General features: G+C 46.7%; 1 protein-coding gene across 1 annotated transcript in view; it reads right to left on the reverse strand.

The window, feature by feature from the left end:
- Gycbeta100B (guanylate cyclase soluble subunit beta-1-like) overlaps nucleotides 1-24,490 on the reverse strand; it is a gene marked incomplete in the record, with an annotated part of 213,209 nt that overhangs the window by 107,221 nt on the left and 81,498 nt on the right. Inside the window, 1 exon segment of the mRNA XM_069327485.1 lies at nucleotides 14,803-14,958. Coding sequence (XP_069183586.1) covers nucleotides 14,803-14,958 — 156 coding nt within the window.

Here is a 24,490-nt window from a genome sequence, read left to right on the forward strand (position 1 = left end):
AACCCCTTAACCTAACCTCTTGTAATCTTAGTGTATTTAGTAGGTTCTATCTTATGTTCTTATTCCCCAACCCCTTAACCTAACCTCTTGTAATCTTAGTGTATTTAGTAGGTTCTATCTTATGTTCTTATTCCCCAACCCTTTAACCTAACCTTTCAGATGTAGTTTGTTGAATATATTATCCTTTTCCTAACCTTTCAGATGTAGTTTTGTTTCTCCTTTTTGTATATTTTTACCCAAACCATCTTTCCTTCTTTACTTTGTTTTCACATATAAGTTCATTCTTTATCATAGTAATAATAAAAATTACAATAGTAAAGAATTAGATCTACTAAGACTTGAAATTGAGAAACAAGAGCTCAAGGGAGTGAGAGCATGAAAGAAGAGCAAGGAGTAAGAGAGAGGGGGCGGAAGAAAATGGGACCAAAGAAGAGAGAATGAGAGAGAGTGTGGGCATGGGAGCACTAAGACTTGAATTGAGAAAAAGAAAAACTAAGTGAATGAGAATGAGGGTGTGAGAATGGGAGCAATAAGACTTGAATTTGAGAAACAAGAGAGCATTTGAGCAAATGAGGGAGAGAGAGGGGGAGGAAGAGAGAGAATAAGGGAGAGAGATAGAAAAGGAGGGTTAGAAGGAGTAGGAGAATCAAAGTAAAGAAGGAAAGATGGTTTGGGTAAAAATATACAAAAAGGTGAAACAAAACTACATCTGAAAGGTTAGGAAAAGGATAATATATTCAACAAACTACATCTGAAAGGTTAGGTTAAAGGGTTTGGGAATAAGAACATAAGATAGAACCTACTAAATACACTAAGATTACAAGAGGTTAGGTTAAGGGGTTGGGGAATAAGAACATAAGATAGAACCTACTAAATACACTAAGATTACAAGAGGTTAGGTTAAGGGGTTGGGGAATAAGAACATATGATAACAAACATAATAAATACAACTTATGGGCAACTTGATGAACTTTAACAAATAACCCTTGATCTGCAAAAATGACCATTTGAGAAATTAGTCCCTTGAAACGAGTAAGTTCCCATATATAACAAAAATCCTTTGAAATGGTTAAACACCCAATCTTAAACAAATAACACTTGAAATGCAAAAACGTCCATTTGAGAAATTATCCCTTGAAATGAGTAAATGCCCATATATAACAAAAATTCTTTGAAATGCTTAAATATCCAATCTCTAACAAAATAGCACTTGAAATGCATAAGTGACCATTTGAGAAATTAACTAATGAAATGAGTAAATGAATATGAGACAATGATTGACGAAACACAAAGACAAGAAGGAATACTTAAGTTAGATCATGTCTGGTTTGACTAGATAAGTTAGGATACATCAGTTTGGAAATGTAAGATTAAGTTAGGTAAAGCAAGTTAGGTTACGTTAGGATAGGTAAGATAGGTAAGGTAAGGTAAGTTAGGTTAAGCAGGTTAAGTTAAGTTAGGTAATGTAGGTAAGTTAGGTAAGATAGGTAAAGTTAGGAAAGGTAGGTAAGATAGGTTAAGCAGGTTAAGTTAGGAAAGGTAGGTAAGGTAAGGTAACATAGGTAAAGTTAGGTTAGGTTAGGTTAGGTTAGGTAAGATAGGTAAGGTAGGTAAGGTAACATAGGTAAAGTTAGGTTATGCAGGTTAAGTTAGGTAAGATAGGTAAAGTCAGGTAAGATAGGTAAGGTATGGTAAGGTAATATAGGTAAAGTTAGGTAAGATAGGTTAAGCAGGTTAAGTTAGGAAAGGTAGGTAAGGTAAGGTAAGTTATGTTAGGATAGGATAGGTAAAGTTAGGTTTAGGAACGTTACGTTAACTAAGTAACATTGGGTGGAGAGGATAGGTTACGTAGGTTTGAACAGTGTAGTTCAGAGAACAGTTTAAAAGGTAAAATGTCTAAGAAAATATATTTAACAGAAGTGTAAGTTTGATATGAAAAGCTGAACTAGTTACATTTGGGGAGAAATTTTATGCCTGAAGATGTCTTAGAGAACAACAATGTTGTCTTAAAGTATAACTTGATGGAAGAAGGAGAGTTTCTTTGATGAACAAAGGTGACTTAGAGATCAACATTGATGAACGAAGATGTCTTAGAAAGCTTCTCTGATGAACGAAAGGTTACTTAGAGAATAACTTTTGTTAGCTCTTTGAATAACTTTGATGACTTTGAGAATAACTTTGATAGCTCTGGGAATAACTTTTATGATTTTGAGAACATCTTTGATGTCTTGGAGAACAACATTGATGTTTAGAGAACAACTTTGATGACCAAGATTAACTTTAGATGTCTCTGAGAATAACTTTATAACATAGAAATTAACTTTAGATGTCTCTGAAAATATCTTTGATGACTTCGAGAATAACATTTGATGTCTCTGAGAATAACTTTTATGTCTTACATAATAACTTTAGATGTCTCTGAAAATAACTTTGATGAAAAAAGATGTCTTAGATTAACTTTTGATGACTTTGAAAACAAGTTTGATGAACAAAGATGTTTTGGAAAGTTTCTCTGACGAACGAAAAGATACTTAGAGAATAACTTTGACGACTGTATTTAACTTTTTGATGGCTCTGAGGACAGTTTTTGTTGAACGAGGATGTCTCAGAAGGCTTCTTTGAATAACAAAGGTGACTCTGAGAATAACTTTGATGACTCTGAGAAAGACTTTGTTGTCTTAGAATAACTTTTGATTGTTCTGAGAATAACTTTAGATATCTCTGAGAATAAGTTTGATGTCTTAGAGAATAACTTTAGATGACTTTGAGAATGTCTTTGGATAACTCTGAGATTAACTTTGATGTCTTTGAAACAACATTGATGAATTGGAGAATGTCTTTGAGAACATGAGTAGTATTTTGTTAGCTCAGAGAATAACTTTTTGATGACATAGAGAATAACTCTGATGTCTTAGAGAAGAACATTGATGGCTTAGAGAGAATATCTTTGATGAAAGATGATGTCTTGGATTAACTTTGACGTCTCTTGGATTAACTTTGATGACTGAGAGTTAGAGATTACCTTTGTTAACTCAGAGAATAACTTTGATGAACAAAGATGTTTTGGAAAGTTTCTCTGAAGAACGAAGGTGACTCTGAGAATAACTTTTGTTAGCTCTTTGAATAACTTTGATGCCTTTGAGAATGACTTCTGAGAACATGGGTAGTATTTGAATGCGTCTTTGATGTAATGAAAAGTAACTTTGATGACTTAGAGAGAATATCTTTGATGAAAGATGATGTCTTAGAATAACTTTGATGACTTTGAGAACAAGTTTGTTAGCTCTGAGAAAGACTTTGTTGTCTTAGAGATTAACTTTGAGGAGTTAGAGAATGTCTTTGATGAATGGAAGTGAGTTAGAGAATAACATAACATGACTGAGAATAACTTTTATGAACAAAGTGAGTTACAAAATAACTTTGATGACTCTGTGAATAACATTTGATGACTTTGAGAACAAGTTTGATAGCTCAGAATAACTTTGTGGACAAAGTGAGTTACAAAATAACTTTGATGACTCTGTGAATAACATTTGATGTCTTTGAGAACAAGTTTGATAGCTCAGAATAACTTTGTGGACAAGAGATTAACTTTAATGAACAAAGACGTCTTAGAAAGTTTCTCTGATGAATGAAAAGGATGTCTTTGAGTGCAACTTTGATGTCTTTGAGTAAGTCCTTGATGTCTCGAAGAGTGTCTTTGACTATATTTCTTACTTAACGACATATAATTTAGTTAGGAACAACGATGAATATGACTATTCTAGCGAAGTGAAAGGTTACTTTAGTTAAGAACAGTGTTGAACGAGGCTATTTCTGACTATTTTAAAATGAGAGAAGTGATATTTCAGTTAAGAAATGACAAGGAAACATGATGAAGTAACTATTTTTTAGATGACCGATGAATACTTTTAGTTATGGAAAAAGACAAGACATGACGAAAGTGGCTATTTTAGTGCTCAACAAAGTATAAAATGTCAGTTAAGAATGACAATGATAGATATCTGTGACTATATTTTCTTATTTGACGAAAACATAATGGTTGTTACGAAATGATGAACGAGACTATTTTTAGTTGACCGATGAATACTTTTAGTTGAGCAAAAGACAAAACATGATGAACATGACTTTTTTCTGATGATTGGCGGATAATTTTTAGATAAGAAATGACAATGAAACATGAAGAACACGGTTATTTTCTGATGACGGGGGAATAAGTTTAGTTAAGAAATGATGAAAGTGACTTTTTCTGATGATTGGCAGATATTTTTAGTTATGAAATGACAATGAAACATGATGAACACGGTTATTTTCTGATGAATGGGGAATAAGTTTAGTTATGAACAGTGTTGGAAAGATTCCTTTGACAATTTTTTGGTTGATTGGATAATAAGTTAGTTGAGAAATGAGGAAAGTGACTATGTTTCAGTTGATTGGCGAAAGATTTTTAGTTAAGAAGTTACAAGAAAGGTTTGTCTTTGTAAATTTGGAACTGAATAAAGTGTAGATTTGATTAAGAACATGGCTGGTAGAACTATTAAGTTGACTACGAGAATTACTTTGACATAGTTTTTGCAAATAAAAACTCGGTGACTAAAATTGTTGAGGAAACTGTATTGCTGATGCTAATATTTGACAAAGAACTAGTTAGTGAATGGAAGAAACAAAGAACATAAAAAAATTGAGGTTAAGTAAGGGAATGAACACAGTGAACATACGGTGAACACAGAAAACACGTAAGAAAAAGTTGATGAATAAAGTGAACATGCAGGGAATAAGAACTTATAGAGAATATGAAGACATGATAAGGAACATAGGGAATACAAAGAATGAACACTGAACGTGTGAAGAACAAGCTAAGAACATTGAGAACATGAATATTGAGTATAAAAAGTTATACAGAGAACATATGATGCACATGAAAATATGACAAAGAACATAGTGAACATACGGGGAAAATGGCAGAAAAAATTTGAACTGAGCTTGCTGTGAACATTTATAGAACATGGAATGAACACAGAAAACATGGAAAAAAAATGTGAAGAACACAGCTGAATATAGAGAAAATATGCAAATACAGGGGGACAAGAGCTGGAGCTCTGTAACTGACTTGATCTTATTTACTACGTCTGAAATATGACTGTTTAAAATTTCAGGGGGATTGGACTGTTAGTAGCGAAAATGTGGTCTCTGTCAAATTTGGGTCTTTAATTGGACTCTGATTAATTTCGATCATGAACTGGACTCTGAATATTTTGGCACAAAGTAGACTCTGGCGAATTTTCGGTATAAACTGGACTCTGATGAAATTTGAGCATAAAACTGTCTCTGACTAATTTTGCTCATAAAGTAGACTCTGACGAATTTGCTAGGAAACTGGACTCTGATGAATTTTGCTATTAAAGTAGACTCTGGCGAATTTGAGCATAAACTGGACTCTGCCGAAATATGAGCTTAAAACTGTCTCTGACTAATTTTGCTCACAAAGTAGACTCTGAGGAATTTGCTAGGAAACTGGACTCTGATGAATTTTGCTATTAAAGTAGACTCTGGCGAATTTGAGCATAAAACTGTCTCTGACTAATTTTGCTCACAAAGTAGACTCTGACGAATTTGCTAGGAAACTGGACTCTGATGAATTTTGCTATTAAAGTAGACTCTGGCGAATTTGAGCATAAACTGGACTCTGCCGAAATATGAGCTTAAAACTGTCTCTGACTAATTTTGCTCTCAAAGTAGACTCTGGTGAATTACTGTTGATAATTGGACTCTGATGAAATATGAGCTTAAAACTGTCTCTGACTAATTTTGCTCTCAAAGTAGACTCTGGCGAATTTGAGCATAAACTGGACTCTGCCGAAAATTGGGTATAAAATGGTCTCTGTCAAGTTTTCACAGATTACAGGACACTGATGAAATTTGCTCTCAAAGTAGACTCTGGCGAATTTCGGTATAAACTGGTCTCTGATGGAATATGAGCTTAAACCGGGCTCTGTTCAATTTGGTCTTTACAGATGAAATAGCCGTAAATGGATATAAAACTAAGTGTTATGGATAAGTTGTCTGTTTTCCTTAACAAAACATCTAAGACAATATTCTCTGAAAATGATCCTTTTACAAATTCGGTCATAAATATATAAATAAACTTCTATGATTATTTGAAACTCTGAAAATAGTTGTAAGGAAATAGGAGGAGGAGAGAGAGAGAGAGAGGAGGGATGGTCGAGATATTATGAAGAAGATAAGATAAGATAAGAGGTCTGGCTGGCCGGGCGTAAAGTAAATAAAGGTGACGCGAGAGATTGCGAGGTAAGGGGGGAGGGAGGGGGGTGTGATGTACGAAACCCTGGCCCGCACAGGTGATTTTCTAAATTTATATGAAAAACTAAGGCTTACATAGACGATTTTTCTAAGTTGAAAACATGTAAAACATGTCCGTAGAGTTCTCCTGGAAACCCTAAAGCGCTACATACGTTACTTGAATTTGTCCCATAAGGCCTTAACAAACTTCTAAGTCTCGGAAATTATTTTTCTCGTAAGAAATCCTTACTTCTAAAATCCGTGACTGACAAAATTTACCTGAAAACCCCCAAGCGATACACACGAATTTCCAAGAAAACAAAAATTCCTCTGTGAGTCGTACGACTCACAGGGGAATTTCCAAATTCACCTGAAACCCCCCACGACTCACAGGGGAATTTTCTCCCAGAAAAAAAAATTCCTCTGTGAGTCGTACACCCTACTACTGTGAGGGTGAGAGGTGGTGAGGGTGAGAGGTGGTGAGGGTGAGAGGTGGTGAGGGTAAGTGGTGGTGAGGGTGAGGGGTGGTGAGGGTGAGAGGTGGTGAGGGTGAGAGGTGGTGAGGGTGAGAGGTGGTGAGGGGTGAGAGGTGGTGAGGGTGAGAGGTGGTGAGGGGTGAGAGGTGGTGAGGGTGAGAGGTGGTGAGGGGTGAGAGGTGGTGAGGGGTGAGAGGTGGTGAGGGTGAGATGTGTTACAAGGAGACGTAAAAGCCTGAAAGCTTACCTAACGTAAAGACTGACCACTTCGACTGCACAACCGTTTTTTGGACTTTGTGTTTCAGCCAGGTTATTGTGACTGGCTCTCTGCATCATGTTGCCCTACCTCATAAATCCATGTAATTAGGTCGCCATCAAGAGCCACTTAACAGCCCTCTCAAACAACCCTTCCACGAGCATATCCAACTACCATAACTAACTACAGATACCCGCCCTTGAACAACCATTGCAGACGTAATGAGCTCGTTAATATCACCCGACACTCAACGACCCATGGGAAGGACCCCAACAAGCTTGTTAATTATTCACGTCGACAGACAATTAGCATAACGAGGCAATTGCCTCGGCTAGCTCAGTGTAAAACTGCCAACTGCCTCCTTTCACGATATATTGCAAAGAAACGGCCATTGTGTCTCTCAGCTCCTTGCAACGCTCAGTTTGGAGAGTTTTAGCGCCTGGGAGTTCTGTTTTACCTTGACGCCTAGGGTGGTGTACCCCAGGGTGATGTACCCCAGGGTGGTGTACCCCAGGGTGATGTACCCCAGGGTGGTGTACCCCAGGGTGGTGTACCCCAGGGTGATGTACCCCAGGGTGGTGTACCCCAGGGTGATGTACCCCAGGGTGGTGTACCCCAGGGTGGTGTACCCCAGGGTGGTGTACCCCAGGGTGATGTACCCCAGGGTGGTGTACCCCAGGGTGATGTACCCCAGGGTGGTGTACCCCAGGGTGGTGTACCCCAGGGTGATGTACCCCAGGGTGATGTACCCCAGGGTGATGTACCCCAGGGTGGTGTACCCCAGGGTGGTGTACCCTAGGGTGATGTACCCCAGGGTGGTGTACCCCAGGGTGGTGTACCCCAGGGTGGTGTACCCTAGGGTGATGTACCCCAGGGTGATGTACCCTAGGGTGGTGTACCCCAGGGTGGTGTACACTAGGGTAGTGTACCCCTGGGTGGTGTACCCCAGGGTGGAGTACCCCAGGGTGATGTAGCCCAGGGTGGTGTACCCCAGGGTGGTGTACCCCAGGGTGGTGTACCCCAGGGTGATGTACCCTAGGGTGGTGTACCCCAGGGTGGTGTAGACTAGGGTAGTGTACCCCAGGGTGGTGTACCCCAGGACGGTGTACCCCAGGGTGGTGTACCCCAGGGTGGTGTACCCCAGGGTGATGTACCCTAGGGTGGTGTACCCCAGGGTGGTGTACCCCAGGGTGGTGTACCCCAGGGTGGTGTACCCCAGGGTGATGTACCCCAGGGTGGTGTACCCCAGGGTGATGTACCCTAGGGTGGTGTACCCCAGGGTGGTGTAGACTAGGGTAGTGTACCCCAGGGTGGTGTACCCCAGGACGGTGTACCCCAGGGTGATGTACCCCAGGGTGGTGTACCCCAGGGTGGTGTACCCCAGGGTGGTGTACCCCAGGGTGATGTACCCCAGGGTGATGTACCCATGGGTGATGTACCCCAGGGTGGTGTACCCCAGGGTGGTGTACCCTAGGGTGGTGTACCCCAGGGTGGTGTACCCCAGGGTGATGTACCCCAGGGTGGTGTACCCCAGGGTGGTGTACACCAGGGTGGTGTACCCTAGGGTGGTGTACCCCAGGGTGGTGTACACTAGGGTGGTGTACACTAGGGTAGTGTACCCCAGGGTGGTGTACCCCAGGGTGGTGTACCCAAGGGTGGTGTACCCCAGGGTGGTGTACCCCAGGGTGGTGTACACTAGGGTAGTGTACCCCAGGGTGGTGTACACCAGGGTGGTGTACCCCAGGGTGGTGTACCCCAGGGTGGTGTACCCCAGGGTGATGTACCCCAGGGTGGTGTACCCCAGGGTGATGTACCCCAGGGTGATGTACCCATGGGTGATGTACCCCAGGGTGGTGTACCCCAGGGTGGTGTACCCTAGGGTGGTGTACCCCAGGGTGGTGTACCCCAGGGTGATGTACCCCAGGGTGGTGTACCCCAGGGTGGTGTACACCAGGGTGGTGTACCCTAGGGTGGTGTACCCCAGGGTGGTGTACACTAGGGTGGTGTACACTAGGGTAGTGTACCCCAGGGTGGTGTACCCCAGGGTGGTGTACCCAAGGGTGGTGTACCCCAGGGTGGTGTACCCCAGGGTGGTGTACACTAGGGTAGTGTACCCCAGGGTGGTGTACACCAGGGTGGTGTACCCCAGGGTGGTGTACCCTAGGGTGGTGTACCCCAGGGTGGTGTACACTATAGGGTGGTGTACACTAGGGTGGTGTACCCCAGGGTGGTGTACCCCAAGATGGTGTACCCCAGGGTGGTGTACCCTTGGGTGGTGTACCCCAGGGTGGTGTACCCCAATGTGGTGTACCCCAGGGTGGTGTACACCAGGGTGGTGTACCCCAGGGTGGTGTACCCTAGGGTGGTGTACCCCAGGGTGGTGTACACTAGGGTGGTGTACACTAGGGTGGTGTACCCCAGGATGGTGTACCCCATGGTGGTGTACCCCAGGGTGGTGTACCTAGGGTGGTGTACCCCAGGGTAGTGTACCCCAGGGTGGTGTACCCCAGGGTGGTGTACCCTAGGGTGGTGTACCACAGGGTGGTGTACACTAGGGTGGTGTACCCCAGGGTGGTGTACCCCAAGATGGTGTACCCCAGGGTAGTGTACTCCAGGGTGGTGTACCCCAAGATGGTGTACCCCAGGGTAGTGTACACCAGGGTGGTGTACCCTAGAGTGGTGTACAACAGGGTGGTGTACCCCAGGGTGGTGTACACCAGGGTGGTGTACCCCAGGGTGGTGTACCCTAGGGTGGTGTACCCCAGGGTAGTGTACCCCAGGGTGGTGTACCCCAGTGTGGTGTACCCTAGGGTGGTGTACCCCAGGGTGGTGTACACTAGGGTGGTGTACCCCAGGGTGGTGTACCCCAAGATGGTGTACACCAGGGTAGTGTACACCAGGGTGGTGTACCCTAGAGTGGTGTACAACAGGGTGGTGTACCCCAGGGTGGTGTACACCAGGGTGGTGTACCCCAGGGTGGTGTACACCAGGGTAGTGTACACCAGGGTGGTGTACCCCAGGGTGGTGTACACTAGGGTGGTGTACCCCAGGGTGGTGTACCCCAGGGTGGTGTACACCAGGGTTGTGTACACCAGGGTGGTGTACCCCCGGGTGGTGTACACTAGGGTAGTGTACCCTAGGGTGGTGTACCCCAGGGTGGTGTACACTAGGGTGGTGTACCCCAGGGTGGTGTACCCCAGGGTGGTGTACACCTGGGTGGTGTACACCAGGGTGGTGTACACAAGGGTGGTGTACCCCAGGGTGGTGTACCCCAGGGTGGTGTACACCAGGGTGGTGTACCCCAGGGTGGTGTACCCTAGGATGGTGTACACCAGGGTGGTGTACCTCAGGGTGGTGTACCCTAGGGTGGTGTACCCTAGGGTGGTGTACTCCAGGGTGGTGTACACTAGGGTGGTGTACCCCAGGATACAGTACCCCAGTGTGGTGTACCCCAGGGTGGTGTACACTAGGGTGGTGTACCCTAGGGTGGTGTACCCCAGGGTGGTGTACTCCAGGGTGGTGTACACTAGGGTGGTGTATCCCAGGATACAGTACCCCAGTGTGGTGTACCCCAGGGTGGTGTACACTAGGGTGTTGTACCCTAGGGTGGTGTACCCTAGGGTGTTGTACCCCAGGATACAGTACCCCTGTTGTGTGTACCCCAGGATACAGTACCCCTGGGTAGAGTACCCCAGGGTAGTGTACCCCAGTATACAGTACCCCAGGGTAGTTTACCCCAGGATACAGTACCCCAGGGGTAGTGTACCCCAGGATACAGTACCCCAGGGTAGTTTACCGAAGATTAGAATACATCAGGGCACTGTATCCATACCAAAAAACCTGAAGTTCTAGCTTTCAACAATCAAGCCAACTCAGTATTAATAATAATCTTAAAAAAATAATAAACAATAAAAAATTACGTTTATACAACGGTAATATTGTTATTAAAAATCAACATTATCAAAAAAATATTGCTACACGAAGACTACTTAGAAAACGGAGTGTGAGGGAGTGACTCAGGAGAGATGAAGGAGGGCTTACTTGGGAGGACAACGGATGTCAACAAACAGATCAGTTTAGCAGCCGAGGAATGAATGAACTCTCTCAGCTGATCCCAGATGCTTCAATGGAGGAGGGGGAAGGGGAGGGTATAGTGATGACGTTTGGGGATGGGGGGGGGGGGGGTTTGGTGGGGAGGGTAGTTATGCCAGGTGGGGAGGATGACGTGGTGTGGGGAGGGATGATTATCTGCACGTTTCCCCCTCCATCCTGTCCTATCTATTCCTCCTTTTCGTCTTTGAACTGAAAATCCATCCTTCTGAAGATGTATTATTGAATAGGAAAGTACTTAAGGAAATTTCCTCTCAATCTTTGTAGCCGTGGCGATTCGGAATGGAAACAACAGTTGATCACCGAAGTTGCAGGATCTGCAATGAGAGTGACGGACACCACCTTGACCACTATTTACCTGAATGGGAACACCTGAGAGACATCAGAACTATGTGTAGAATAATAAACCCCACATTGTTTGAGTTAGGAAAACACTATTTGTCAAATATTGATACTGTTCTTAAAAGATTTCCCCATTTTGCACCTGCAAGATAACGTACGCTTTTATGGGTTGACAGATGTTAATCTTCTTGTTTGAGGAGTTGTTCACTTGAGACAGTTAAGCAAGTCCCAACTGCGTCTGGGTACAAGTGACAGGATGAACAACCCAGCGGGTTTTCTTCCTATTGGGGAGTGTTGTACATGTTGCTATGACGGTATGTCCACTCACAGGATGAGTGGCGCTGCCCAATACTGTCACTATGGCGGTGTGTCTACTCACAGGATGAGTGGCGCTGCCCAATACTGTCAATATGGCGGTGTGTCCACTCACAGGATGAGTGACGCTGCCCAATACTGTCACTATGGCGGTGTGTCCACTCACAGGATGAGTGACGCTGCCCAATACCGTCACTATGGCGGTGTGTCCACTCACAGGATGAGTGACGCTGCCCAATACCGTCACTATGGCGGTGTGTCCACTCACAGGATGAGTGACGCTGCCCAATACTGTCACTATGGCGGTGTGTCCACTCACAGGATGAGTGACGCTGCCCAATACTGTCACTATGGCGGTGTGTCCACTCACAGGATGAGTGGCGCTGCCCAATACTGCCACTATGGCGGTGTGTCCACTCACAGGATGAGTGGCGCTGCTCAATACTGTCACTATGGCGGTGTGTCCACTCACAGGATGAGTGGCGCTGCCCAATACTGTCACTATGGCGGTGTGTCCACTCACAGGATGAGTGGCGCTGTCCAATACTGTCATTATGGCGGTGTGTCCACTCACAGGATGAGTGGCGCTGTCCAATACTGTCATTATGGCGGTGTGTCCACTCACAGGATGAGTGACGCTGCCCACTACTGTCAATATGGCGGTGTGTCCACTCACAGGATGAGTGGCGCTGCCCAATAAAGTCGCCCCTCGGGGCAAAATTAAAAAAAATTAATTTGGAGCCAATCACGACGCTAGCATAACGAAGCATATCCGTGACGCACTAACCACTAACTTACGTCCTCCGCGGTCCGACATTGACATATATATATTTCAATCACTTTGACCTTAAAAGCCTCGAACCACGAACCTCTAGAGCAGGAGACGGAATAGCTCTATCAAACCCTCCCCCCAGATGAAGGTGGGTCTAGGAACCCCTGCCATAACCCCCCCCCCCCGTCCCCAGCTCTGGGAACCTCGGCCAGTTGTGTGTGTGTGTGTGTGTGTGTGTGCCTCGTGACCCTTGCTCATAACTCAACCTTTACTGCCAGGCTTGAGGGTGGCCACTTCCCCCCCCCCTCGCCCGGGACGGTGTGACGTCTATGGCGACGTCTATGGCGACGTCTATGGCGACGTACACTGCCAAACCACAAGCAACACCTGCGGAGTGAAGCCCAGTATTGTTACCTAAACAACTCTCACGCTTCTGGGAGCCAATTGGTCCAACACGGCCAAACAAACACACACTCACGTCATGGTTGCGAATGATGAGGAGAGGCGAAGGCCACTTGTAGTGGAAGTACGTGCTTGAGTGCGCGTAGTGGAGGGAGAGTGAGAGTGTGTGTGAGAGAGAGAAAGTGATAGTGAGTGGAAATGCACTAAGACACAGTTAATATGATTTACCATTTTACCCTTTTTTCTAAAGACCTGCTATATACGAAGGCCTACCTTAAGGAAGGCCTACCTTTAAGGAAGGCCTACCTTCAAGGAAGGCCTACCTTCAAGGAAGGCCTACCTTCAAGGAAGGCCTACCTTCAAGGAAGGCCTACCTTCAAGGAAGGCCTACCTTCAAGGAAGGCCTACCTTAAGGAAGGCCTACCTTTAAGGAAGGCCTACCTTAAGGAAGGCCTACCTTTAAAGAAGGCCTACCTTAAGAAAGGCCTACCTGAAGGAAGGCCTACCTTTAAAGAAGGCCTACCTTAAGAAAGGCCTACCTGAAGGAAGGCCTACCTTAACGGAGCATAATGCAAAAATATGCAATAAATGAAAACTAGTTCGATTTCATTCATACTCGTGTGACGAGTTGTATATAAAAAGGGTTTCATCTGGTCCAAGTCTCAGTATCGTAGCATAAATAGGAAGGGATTAAGGCAGCGTCTGGGATGCTCCCGGACGTAGGTTCGAATCCTCGTTACGGCCCATGTGAATTTGTTCATAGGAAAGGACAAAAAAAACAAATATTGAATTGTGTCAAATAATTCCTAAAATGGTCAGAAATTAACATCAAACACAAGTGTCAACTGAAATCATGTCTATGACTCTCACCTATCACAATAGCATATAATAAAAATATTTAATAATTAATTTTATCCCCCAAAAAATTAGTTAATTTTTGTGTGTGTCTTATTTGTTTATCGAACTTGTTGTTGTTGTTGTTTAAAATTCGCTACTTGGAACAAAAAGTTCCAAGTAGCACGGGCTATGGTGAGCCCCGTTTTTCGGACGATTTCCATGAAACTTATACACCTGATGGCACGTAAGCCTACCTGTAAGGGTGCCAGTATTGGAGGAAATTGGTTGATGTCAACCTCAGCCACAGATGGCAGCACCTTAGACTTTATTTTTCTTATTTATTTTCAAGTCACATAAACGTTCCTATAATTCTTTCATTTGTTATTCAATTTACATGAAACTTACACCTTATATGTAGAGTTTATGTCTCTACAATCTGGTTCGACCTTTTTTTCCAAAGTTCATTTATTATTTTATAATCGTAATAAACCATGATATATTTGCTTAATTTGTTTTATGGAACTTTCACTATTTGTATCAGAAAAACTAAACATATTTTGGATAATCCGCTGAATCAAATCCTTTATTATATGCTAATGTGATAGAAAAATGTCATAGAAATAATTTCATTTGAAAATTGTGGTTGTAGTTTTGACTTGAAAATGTGTAAAATTCGTTGAAAACAAAAATTTTCCTTTAAATTTAGGCTACAATACTGAAACGTGAAACAATTGCAACCCTTTTAATCATACACAACTAGTAAAAAAAAAAGACATTGAACATTGGTTGACTTTGAACAACTTATAATAAACGAAGTAATGCCCCCTTTAAGGAAAATCTACATTACGGAAAGGCCTACCTGAACCAAGACCTACCTGAAGGAAGGCCTACCTTTAAGGAAGGCCTACCTGAAGGAAGGCCTACCTTTCAGGAAGGCCTACCTTTAAGGAAGGCCTACCTTTAAGGAAGGCCTACCTTTAAGGAAGGCCTACCTTGACGATGCCGATAACGATGTACTCGAGCCCGGGTCTGTCGGAGTAGTAGTGGAGGATGAGGGCGCCGTCCTCGGCCCGCTCCGTGCACCTGAAGCTTGGCGCCTTCATCCCAGGGTAGATGAGCGCCAGGTGGTCGTGAAGGGCGTCCAGGTTCTGCAACGGTAAGGTCCAGTGGTGGTGTTACTGGTGGTGGTGTTGCTGGTGGTGTTAGTGGTGGTGTTACTGGTGGTGGTGTTAGTGGTGGTGTAACTGGTGGTGGTGTTACTGGTGGTGGTGTTAGTGGTGGTGTTACTGGTGGTGGTGTTACTGGTGTGGTGTTGCTGGTGGTGTTACTGGTGGTGTTACTGGTGGTGGTGTTGCTGGTGGTGTTAGTGGTGGTGTTACTGGTGGTGGTGTTGCTGGTGGTGTTAGTGGTGGTGTTACTGGTGGTGTGTTGCTGGTGGTGTTACTGGTGGTGTTAGTGGTGGTGTTACTGGTGGTGTTACTGGTGGTGTTACTGGGGGTGTTACTGGTGGTGGTGTTAGTGGTGGTGTTAGTGGTGGTGTTACTGGTGGTGTTAGTGGTGGTGTTACTGGTGGTGTTAGTGGTGGTGTTACTGGTGGTGTTACTGGTGGTGTTAGTAGTGGTGTTACTGGTGGTGTTAGTGGTGGTGTTACTGGTGGTGTTAGTGGTGGTGTTACTGGTGGTGTTACTGGTGGTGTTACTGGTGGTGTTACTGGTGGGGTTTTTTGGTGGTGTTAGTGGTGGTGTTACTGGTGGTGGTGTTGCTGGTGGTGTTACTGGTGGTGGTGTTGCTGGTGGTCTGGTGGTGGTGTTGCTGGTGGTGTTACTGGTGGTGGTATTACTGGTGGTGGTGTTACTGGTGGTGGTGTTACTGGTGGTGGTGTTACTGGTGGTGTTACTGGTGGTGTTACTGGTGGTGGTGTTGCTGGTGGTGTTAGTGGTGGTGTTGCTGGTGGTGGTGTTACTGGTGGTGGTGTTACTGGTGGTGGTGTTGCTGGTGGTGTTACTGGTGGTGGTGTTGCTGGTGGTGTTACTGGTGGTGGTGTTACTGGTGGTGGTGTTACAGGTGGTGGTGTTACTGGTGGTGGTGTTGCTGGTGGTGTTACTGGTGGTGGTGTTACTGGTGGTGGTGTTACTGGTGGTGGTGTTACTGGTGGTGGTGTTGCTGGTGGTGTTACTGGTGGTGGTGTTACTGGTGGTGGTGTTACTGGTGGTGGTGTTGCTGGTGGTGTTACTGGTGGTGGTGTTACTGGTGGTGGTGTTACTGGTGGTGGTGTTGCTGGTGGTGTTACTGGTGGTGGTGTTACTGGTGGTGGTGTTAGTGGTGGTGTTACTGGTGGTGGTGTTGCTGGTGGTGTTAGTGGTGGTGTTACTGGTGGTGGTGTTGCTGGTGGTGTTAGTGGTGGTGTTACTGGTGGTGGTGTTAGTGGTGGTGTTACTGGTGGTGGTGTTACTGGTGGTGGTGTTAGTGGTGGTGTTACTGGTGGTGGTGTTGCTGGTGGTGTTAGTGGTGGTGTTACTGGTGGTGGTGTTGCTGGTGGTGTTAGTGGTGGTGTTACTGGTGGTGGTGTTGCTGGTGGTGTTAGTGGTGGTGTTGGTGGTGGTGATGGTAGTGGTGATGGTGGTGGTGTTGGTGGTAGTGTTGGTGGTGGTGGTGTTGGGGGTGGTGTTGGTGGTGGTGTTGGTGGTGGTGTTGGTGTTGGTAGTGTTGGTGTGGTGGTGGTGTTGGTGTTGGTAGTGTTGGTGGTGGTGTTGGTGGTGTTGTTGGTGGTGTTGTGGTGTGGTGGGGTGTTGGTGTTGGTAGTGTTGGTGGTGGTGTTGGTGGTGGTGTTGGTCCAGTGGTGGTGTTGGTGGTGGTGTTGGTCCAGTGGTGGTGTTGGTGGTGTTGTTGGTGTGTTGGTGGTGGTGGTGGTGTTGGTGTTGGTAGTGTTGGTGGTGGTGTTGGTGGGGGTGTTGGTGGTGGTGTTAGTGGTGGTGGTGTTGGTGGTGGTGTTATTGGTGGTGGTGTTAGTGGTGGTGGTGTTAGTGGTGGTGGTGTTAGTGGTGGTGGTGTTAGTGGTGGTGTTAGTGGTGGTGTTGGTGGTGGTGTTGGTGGTGGTGTTGGTGGAGTTAGTGGTGGTGTTGGTGGTGTTAGTGGTGGTGTTAGTGGTGGTGTTGGTGGTGGTGTTGGTGGTGTTGGTGGTGTTAGTGGTGGTGTTGGTGGTGGTATTAGTGGTGGTGTTGGTGGTGTTAGTAGTGGTGTTAGTAGTAGTGTTGGTGGTGTTAGTGGTGGTGTTGGTGGTGGTGCTGGTGGTGTTAGTGGTGGTGTTGGTGGTGTTAGTGGTGGTGTTAGTGGTGGTGTTGGTGGTGTTAGTGGTGGTGTTGGTGGTGGTGCTGGTGGTGTTGGTGGTGTTAGTGGTGGTGTTGGTGGTGTTAGTGGTGGTGTTGGTGGTGTTAGTGGTGGTGTTAGTGGTGGTGTTGGTGGTGTTAGTGGTGGTGTTGGTGGTGGTATTAGTGGTGGTGTTGGTGGTGTTAGTAGTGGTGTTGGTGGTGTTAGTGGTGGTGTTGGTGGTGGTGCTGGTGGTGTTAGTGGTGGTGTTGGTGGTGTTAGTGGTGGTGTTGGTGGTGTCAGTGGTGGTGTTGGTGGTGTTAGTGGTGGTGTTAGTGGTGGTGTTGGTGGTGTTAGTGGTGTGTGGTGGTGTTGGTGTGTTAGTGGTGGTGTTGGTGGTGGTTAGTGGTGGTGTTGGTGGTGGTGTTGGTGGTGGTGTTAGTGGTGGTGTTAGTGGTGGTGTTGTTGGTTGTGTTAGTGGTGGTGGTGTTGGTGGTGTTGGTGGTGTTAGTGGTGGTGTTAGTGGTGGTGCTGGTGGTGGTGTTGGTGGTGTTAGTGGTGGTGTTGGTGGTGTTAGTGGTGGTGTTGGTGTGGTGTTGGTGGTGTTAGTGGTGTTGGTGGTGGTGTTGGTGGTGTTAGTAGTGGTGTTGGTGGTGTTAGTGGTGGTGTTGGTGGTGGTGTTGGTGGTGGTGTTGGTGGTTGTGTTAGTGGTGGTATTAGTGGCGGTGTTAGTGGTGATGTTGGTGGTGGTGTTAGTGGTGGTGTTGGTGGTAGTGTTGGTGGTGGTGGTGTTGGGGGTGGTGTTGGTGGTGTTGGTGGTGGTGTTGGTGTTGGTGGTGGTGTTGGTGGTGGTGTTAGCGGTGGTGTTAGTGGTGGTGTTGGTGGTGGTGTTAGTAGTGGTGTTGGTGGTGTTAATGGTGGTGTTAATGGTGGTGTTAATGGTGGTGTTGGTGGTGGTGTTGGTGGTGGTGTTGGTGGTGGTGTTAGTGGTGGTGTTAGTGGTGGTGTTGGTGGTGGTGATGGTGGTGGTGTTGGTGGTGGTCCAGTGGTGGTGTTGGTGGTGTTGTTGGTGGTGGTGTTGGTGGTGGTGTTGGTGGTGGTGCTGAGGGTGGTGTTGGTGGTGGTGTTAGTGGTGCTGTTAGTGGTGGTGTTGGTGTTGGTGTTGGTGGTGTGTTGGTGGTGGTGTTAGGGGTGGTGTTGGTGGTGGTGTTAGTGGTGGTGTTAGTGGTGGTATTGGTGGTGGAGTTAGTCCTGGTGTTAGTGGTGGTATTGGGTGTGGTGTTAGTGATGGTGTCGGGGGTGGTGTTGGGGGTGGTGTTAGTGGTGGTGTTGGGGGTAGTATTGGTTGTGGTGGTGGTGTGGTGGTGGTGGTGTGGTGTTGGTGGTGGTGTTAGTGGTGGTGTTAGGGGAGGTGTTAGTGGTAGTGTTAGTGGTGGTTTTAGTGGTGGTGTTAGTGGTGGTGTTAGTGGTGGTTTTGGTGTTGGTGGTGGTATTGGTGGTGGTGTTGGGGTGGTGTTAGTGGTAGTGTTTTTGGTGGTGTTAGTGGTGGTGTTAGTGGTGGTGTTGGTGGTGGTTTTGTGGTGGTGTTAGTGGTGGTGTTAGTGGTGATGTTAGTGATGGTGTTAGTGGTGGTGTTGGGGGTGGTGTTTGTGGTGGTGTTGGTGTTAGTGGTGGTGTTAGTGGTGGTGTTGGTGGTGGTGTTGGTGGTGGTGTTAGTGGTGGTGTTGGGGGTGGTGCTAGTGGTGGTGTTAGTGGTGGTGTTAGTTGTGGTGTGTGGGTTGGTGTTAGTGGTGGTGTTGGTGGTAGTGTTGATGGTGGTGTTAGTGGTGGTGATGGTGGTGGTGTTGTTGGTGGTGTTAGTGGTGGTGTTAGTGGTGGTATTAGTGGTGGTGATGGTGGTGGTGTTAGTGGTGGTGTTGGTGGTGATGTTGGGGGTGGTGTTAGTGGTGGTGAGAGCGGTGTTGGGAGTGGTGTTAGGGGTGATGTTGGTGGTGGTGTTAGTGATGGTGTTAATAAAGGTGTTGGTGGTGGTGTTGGGGTGATCTTGGGGGTGGTGTTAGTGGTGGTGTTGTTGGTGGTGTTGGTGGTGGTGGTGGTGTTGGTGGTGGTGTTTGTGGAGGTGTTAGTGGTGGTGTTAGGGGTGGTGTTAGGGGTGGTGGTGGTGGTGGTGGTGGTGTTGGTGGTGGTGTTGTTGGTGGTGGTGGTGTTGGCGGTGGTGTTGGTGGTGGTGTTTGTGGAGGTGTTAGTGGTGGTGTTAGGGGTGGTGTTGGTGGTGGTGGTGGTGTTGGTGGTGGTGTTGGTGGTGGTGTTAGTGGTGGTGTTAGTGGTGGTGTTATTGGTGGAGTTAGCGGTGGTTTTGGTGGTGGTGTTGGTGGAGGTACTGGTTGTGGTGTTAGTGGTGGTGTAGGAGGTGGTGTTAGTGGTGGTGTTGGTGGTGGTGTTGGTGGTGGTGTTAGTGGTGTGTTGGTGGTGGTGTTGGTGGTGGTGTTGGTGGTGGTATTGGTGGTGGTGTTAGTGGTGGTGTTAGTGGTGGTGTTGGTGGTGGTGGTGTTGGTGATGTTGTTGTTGGTGGTGGTGGTGGTGGTGTTGGTGGGGTGTTGGTGGTGGTGTTGGTGGAGGTGTTGGTGGTGTTAGTGGTGGTGTTAGTGGTTGTGTTGGTGGTGGTGTTAGTGGTGGTCCAGTGGTGGTGTTAGTGGTGGTGTTGGTGGTGGTGTTGGTGGTGGTGGTGGTGGTGTTGGTGGGGGTGTTGGTGGTGTTGGTGTTGGTGGTGTTGGTGTTGGTGGTGTTGTTGGTGGTGGTGTTGGTGGTGTTGGTGTTGGTGGGGTGTTAGTGGTGGTGTTGGTGGTGGTGTTGGTGGAGGTGTTAGTGGTGGTGTTAGTGGTGGTGTTGTTGGTGGTGTTGGTGGTGGTGTTGGTGGTGGTGGTGTTGGTGGTGGTGATGGTGTTGGTGGTGGTCTTAGTGGTGGTGAGGGTGGTGGTGTTGGTGGTGGTGTTAGTGGTGGTATAGGTGGTGGTGTTGATGGTGGTGTTGGTGATGGTGGTGTTGGTGGTGGTGTTGGTGTGTGTTGGTGGTGGTGTTGGGGGTGGTGTTAATGGTGGTGTTAGTGTTGTTGTTAGGGGTGGTGTTAGTGGTCGTGTTAGTGGTGGTGTTAGTGGTGGTGTTAGGGGTTGTGTCAGAGGGTGGTGTTAGGGGTGGTGTTAGAGGGTGGTGTTAGAGTGTGGTGTTAGAGGGTGGTGTTAGAGGGTGGTGTTAGAGGGTGGAGTTAGGGTGGTGTTAGTGGTGGTGTTAGCGGGTAGTGTTAGTGGGTAGTGTTAGTGGTGGTGTTAGGGAGTGGTGTTAGAGGGTGGTGTTAGTGATGGTGTTAAGGGTGGTGTTAGGGGTGGTGTTAGAGGGTGGTTTTAGGGTGGTGTTAGTGGGTTGTGTTAGTGGGTAGTGTTAGTGGTGATGTTTGGGAGTGGTGTGAGAGGGTGGTGTTATGGGTGGTGTTAGAAGGTGGTGTTATGGGATGGTGTTAGGGGTGGTGTTAGGGTTGGACTTAGGACGCAACCCGTCCTCATACTAGGCTGGTTAAAGCAGCGGCCGTCCTCCCCAGAAACATTGAACAATTTTTAACTTAATAAATTTGTAATAAAATATTTTTGTTTCATATATAAATTAAAATTATTATTATACAAATTCTAAGTATAGTAAGGTGTTATAGTTAATTTTTTTTTTTGAGATATATACAAGAGTTGTTACATTCTTGTACAGCCACTAGTACGCGTAGCGTTTCGGGCAAGTCCTTAATCCTATGGTCCCTGGAATACGATCCCTGCCGCGAAGAATCGTTTTTTCATCCAAGTACACATTTTACTGTTGCGTTAAACAGAGGCTACAGTTAAGGAATTGCGCCCAGTAAATCCTCCCCAGCCAGGATACGAACCCATGACATAGCGCTCGCGGAACGCTAGGCGAGTGTCTTACACTACACCACGGAGACTGCTATATGAATTCGGAGACTGAATTCTAAGTACAGAACCTGAACACCGAACCTAACCTATCCCAATGTATGCACAATATGCTACTATACTATAATATTAATTTATATATGAGAAAATTCCCGTTTTGAATGAACAGCATGTAAAAATTTATGAATGCGTCTTTGGGGTCGACCGCTGGTTGGAATGGACTTAGTCTGAAGATGGGTTGTGATCCAGTAATGCTACACCAACCTACTGCAAATATAAATAATCGCCAACGGAATTAAACATCTAATCTAACTTAATGCCCTTAACTATGAACACAATTTTAATATTCGATAATATTAGTTTATATATGAGAAACTTTCGATATTGTAAACGCATTGTGTTAGAATTAACGAGGTTATCTTTGTGGTCGGCGGCAGCTTGCCCGGACAAGGTTTAAGGTACTAAACCTTGAGGAAAGGTTTAAACAAACCTTGAGGAAAGGTTTAAACAAACCTTGAGGAAAGGTTTAAGCAAACCTTGAGGAAAGGTTTAACAAACCTTGAGGAAAGGTTTAAGCAAACCTTGAGGAAAGGTTTAAACAAACCTTGAGGAAAGGTTTAAACAAACCTTGAGGAAAGTTTAAACTATAAATATATTTTAACAGAACTAAAACCTAACCCATCCTTGGCCAAACTATACACACAAGTATAATATTCATTAATTAAAATTGAAAATAGTATATAGTTTTGTCACACATTACATTGTGGTTGACGAATGAGGCTTATGGTGGTATTACGTTGTTGAATATATCTGTTGTATAAATACATTGAATTTATATGTTGTATAAATGAATACAAGTGCTAGGGGTGGTGTTTAGTGTGTGTTTAACCTCTGGAGTGACATAACGGTCACCGCAGCAGCTAAGTGACTACCCAGCAACACAAGTGTTGAGCTTAAGGCCTATCCCCAACGTCAAGAAATTGTCGTACTAAAGTGCCCTCATCCTAAACCTACCAGAGGACCCAAAAACAGAAAAACGGGACAGTACGTTAATTTCGCGAGCCGCTTCCATTTTATAGTACGACGATTTTTGCCCTTAGGAAGAGTATACGTCAAAATGCGACGTTCTATCACGAAGACGGGAGGTTTCGCATGACCCGCCACCTGTTACTGGCGACCCGGTGTGGCGTGCGGACCCCGGTGTAGCTGCTGGCATGGCCTGAGTGTGCTGCCTTCCTGAGGAGCCCCCCGGGGCCGTGTTGGCCTGGGGTATGGGGGGGTGCCTCTGCCCTCTGCCCGTCAGAAAGGATTCTATTGGCATAGAATTCTCTGGCCACGCTTCCTACACATCAGTGGAGGTGGTTATTCTGGACCTGTTACGTGTTCCAGTGGCGGCCGTGTGTGGTGTGGCAGCTGATTTCTGGGAGACGAAGTGGTTGTGAAGTTTGGCTCATCGGCGGTTATCGTGATATTGTGGGACGCTATGATGGGCCCTCCTTCACTCTTCCTGATGGTGGTGGGTCCGTGACTGTATCTGTTGCGGTGCGACAACGAATGTGGCACCTTTTGAGTTTCCAGAGGATCTCCTGCGTCGGGTGCTTTGCCAGGTTTGGGCAAGTGCTTCATGTACGGATGAATGTAGTCTCGTCCGGGAGGTGGAAGGGTGTCCCGTGTGGGACACGCACCTCTAGCCATGCGACTCAAGGGCCATATTCCATCGTCGATCATGCTGATGGGTCACTCTATCCACGTGTTTCATGCGGGCCAGCCCTGGACTTGTTTCCGGTGTGGAGTACTGATCACCAGGCTGCGGGTTGTGATAGCGCAGGGTTAGCCCTGTAAAGCTCTTCAGGGAGAAGGATTTTTCCCCGTTGGCGGCCCCGGACCTGTTTCCGAGTGGTGATGTGATAGGTGATGAATCCCGGCCGTCTGGTGCCTCGTTACCGATTTCTGCACCCCGCCTGGATGTTGGTGTGGATATAGGAGTGTGGGTGTCGAGGTGGTTGTTGGTGAGCCCCCGCCCTCACCGCCGACTTCCCCGCTCAGCTGTCCCTGCCTCAGTCGCCCCTGCCTGCCCTGTCTCCAGGTGGGGTGCTTGTCGTGCGTGTCGCTGTGAATGTCCACAAGCTACAGTCTCCTTTCGTGTGTGGTCTGGTGCCCCCGGTTGTAGAAGCTGCGGTCCTCTGGGATCACGCTTTGCGTGGAGTGGTGCGTCCGCGAGAGTTCTGTTGTGGTGCCTTATGAAGGGTGTGATAATTCGGACGACAAGCGGCCTATTTCCAGGCGTTCGAGGCGTGTTCGGAGTGTGTCTCCCATTCAGAGTGAGCTCTGGGACGAGGTGGCGGGGTGGGGGGGATACGGTGCTCCGGCGTCCCCCTGCCGTTGGTGGCGAGGCTGTGGGGGTTCAACGTTGCTTCCTGCATCTCCTGCTGTTGGCTCCCCGCAGTGGGAGGTTGTTCTTCTAGCTGAGGTGGCTCCTGTGGATCAGGACCTCATCATGGTTTTGTCATGGGGAAGAATTTTTGCTGGGGGCCTCGGCTCCTCTGCCGGTGGCAGGGGCCTGTCGTGCCTGGGTACCTTGCAGTTCTTTCCCCCTCCCCCCTCCCCCACGGTGCCCTGTTCCGTGGGAGACCTTGTCACGGCGGCGGGTGACGTGGTGCGTGACAGTCAGGTGTTGGAGCTCGCTCGAGACGGCCGATCCCTTTGGTGCTCTTCCACTATATGGGTGCCGCGGGTGAGGGAGTGTCTCTACGGATTGCCTGACTTGATGCCTCGGCCTTGGGCGTCGTCTGGGACCCGGGGGTACCGCTTGATATTGAGACCCTGCGGTGGACTCAATAACACGCACTGGTTGTTAAATTCACTACAATCTTACAATAGTAATCTGTCATCGTAAACAAGTACTTGACGAAAAACTTAATCCCTAATTAATAAAGTTCCTCCCGTTCCTTGTCGTACTATTATGCTATTTTTATATTAATAATCAATTACAGTTTTGAAAGGGCACTGACTGACGTGTCTCAGAGGAAGTCATAAACCTTAAAAAGTCTTCGGATTACTCATAAAAAACAAATAATTATGTAAAACTATAAAGTATTCATCTCCAAGGTGTGTGTGGGAGGTAATATTATAATTGGTATAATAATAATTATTTTGTTGAGTTTGCATGGTGGCAAATTTCTTTTATTTCACACCCACACACACTCACACACACACACTCACACACACACACTCACACACACACTCACACACACACACTCACACACACACACTCACTGACAATCACTGTGTGTGTGTGTGTGTGTGTGGTGTGTGTGTGTGTGTGTGTGTGTGTGTGTGTGTGTGTGTATCAGTGAGTGTACTCACCTATTAGTGAGTACACTCACTGATACACACACACACACACACACACACACACACACACACT

Source organism: Procambarus clarkii, chromosome 19 (genome assembly GCF_040958095.1).
Source record: "Procambarus clarkii isolate CNS0578487 chromosome 19, FALCON_Pclarkii_2.0, whole genome shotgun sequence".
In the NCBI taxonomy this organism is placed as follows: Eukaryota; Metazoa; Arthropoda; class Malacostraca; order Decapoda; family Cambaridae; genus Procambarus; species Procambarus clarkii.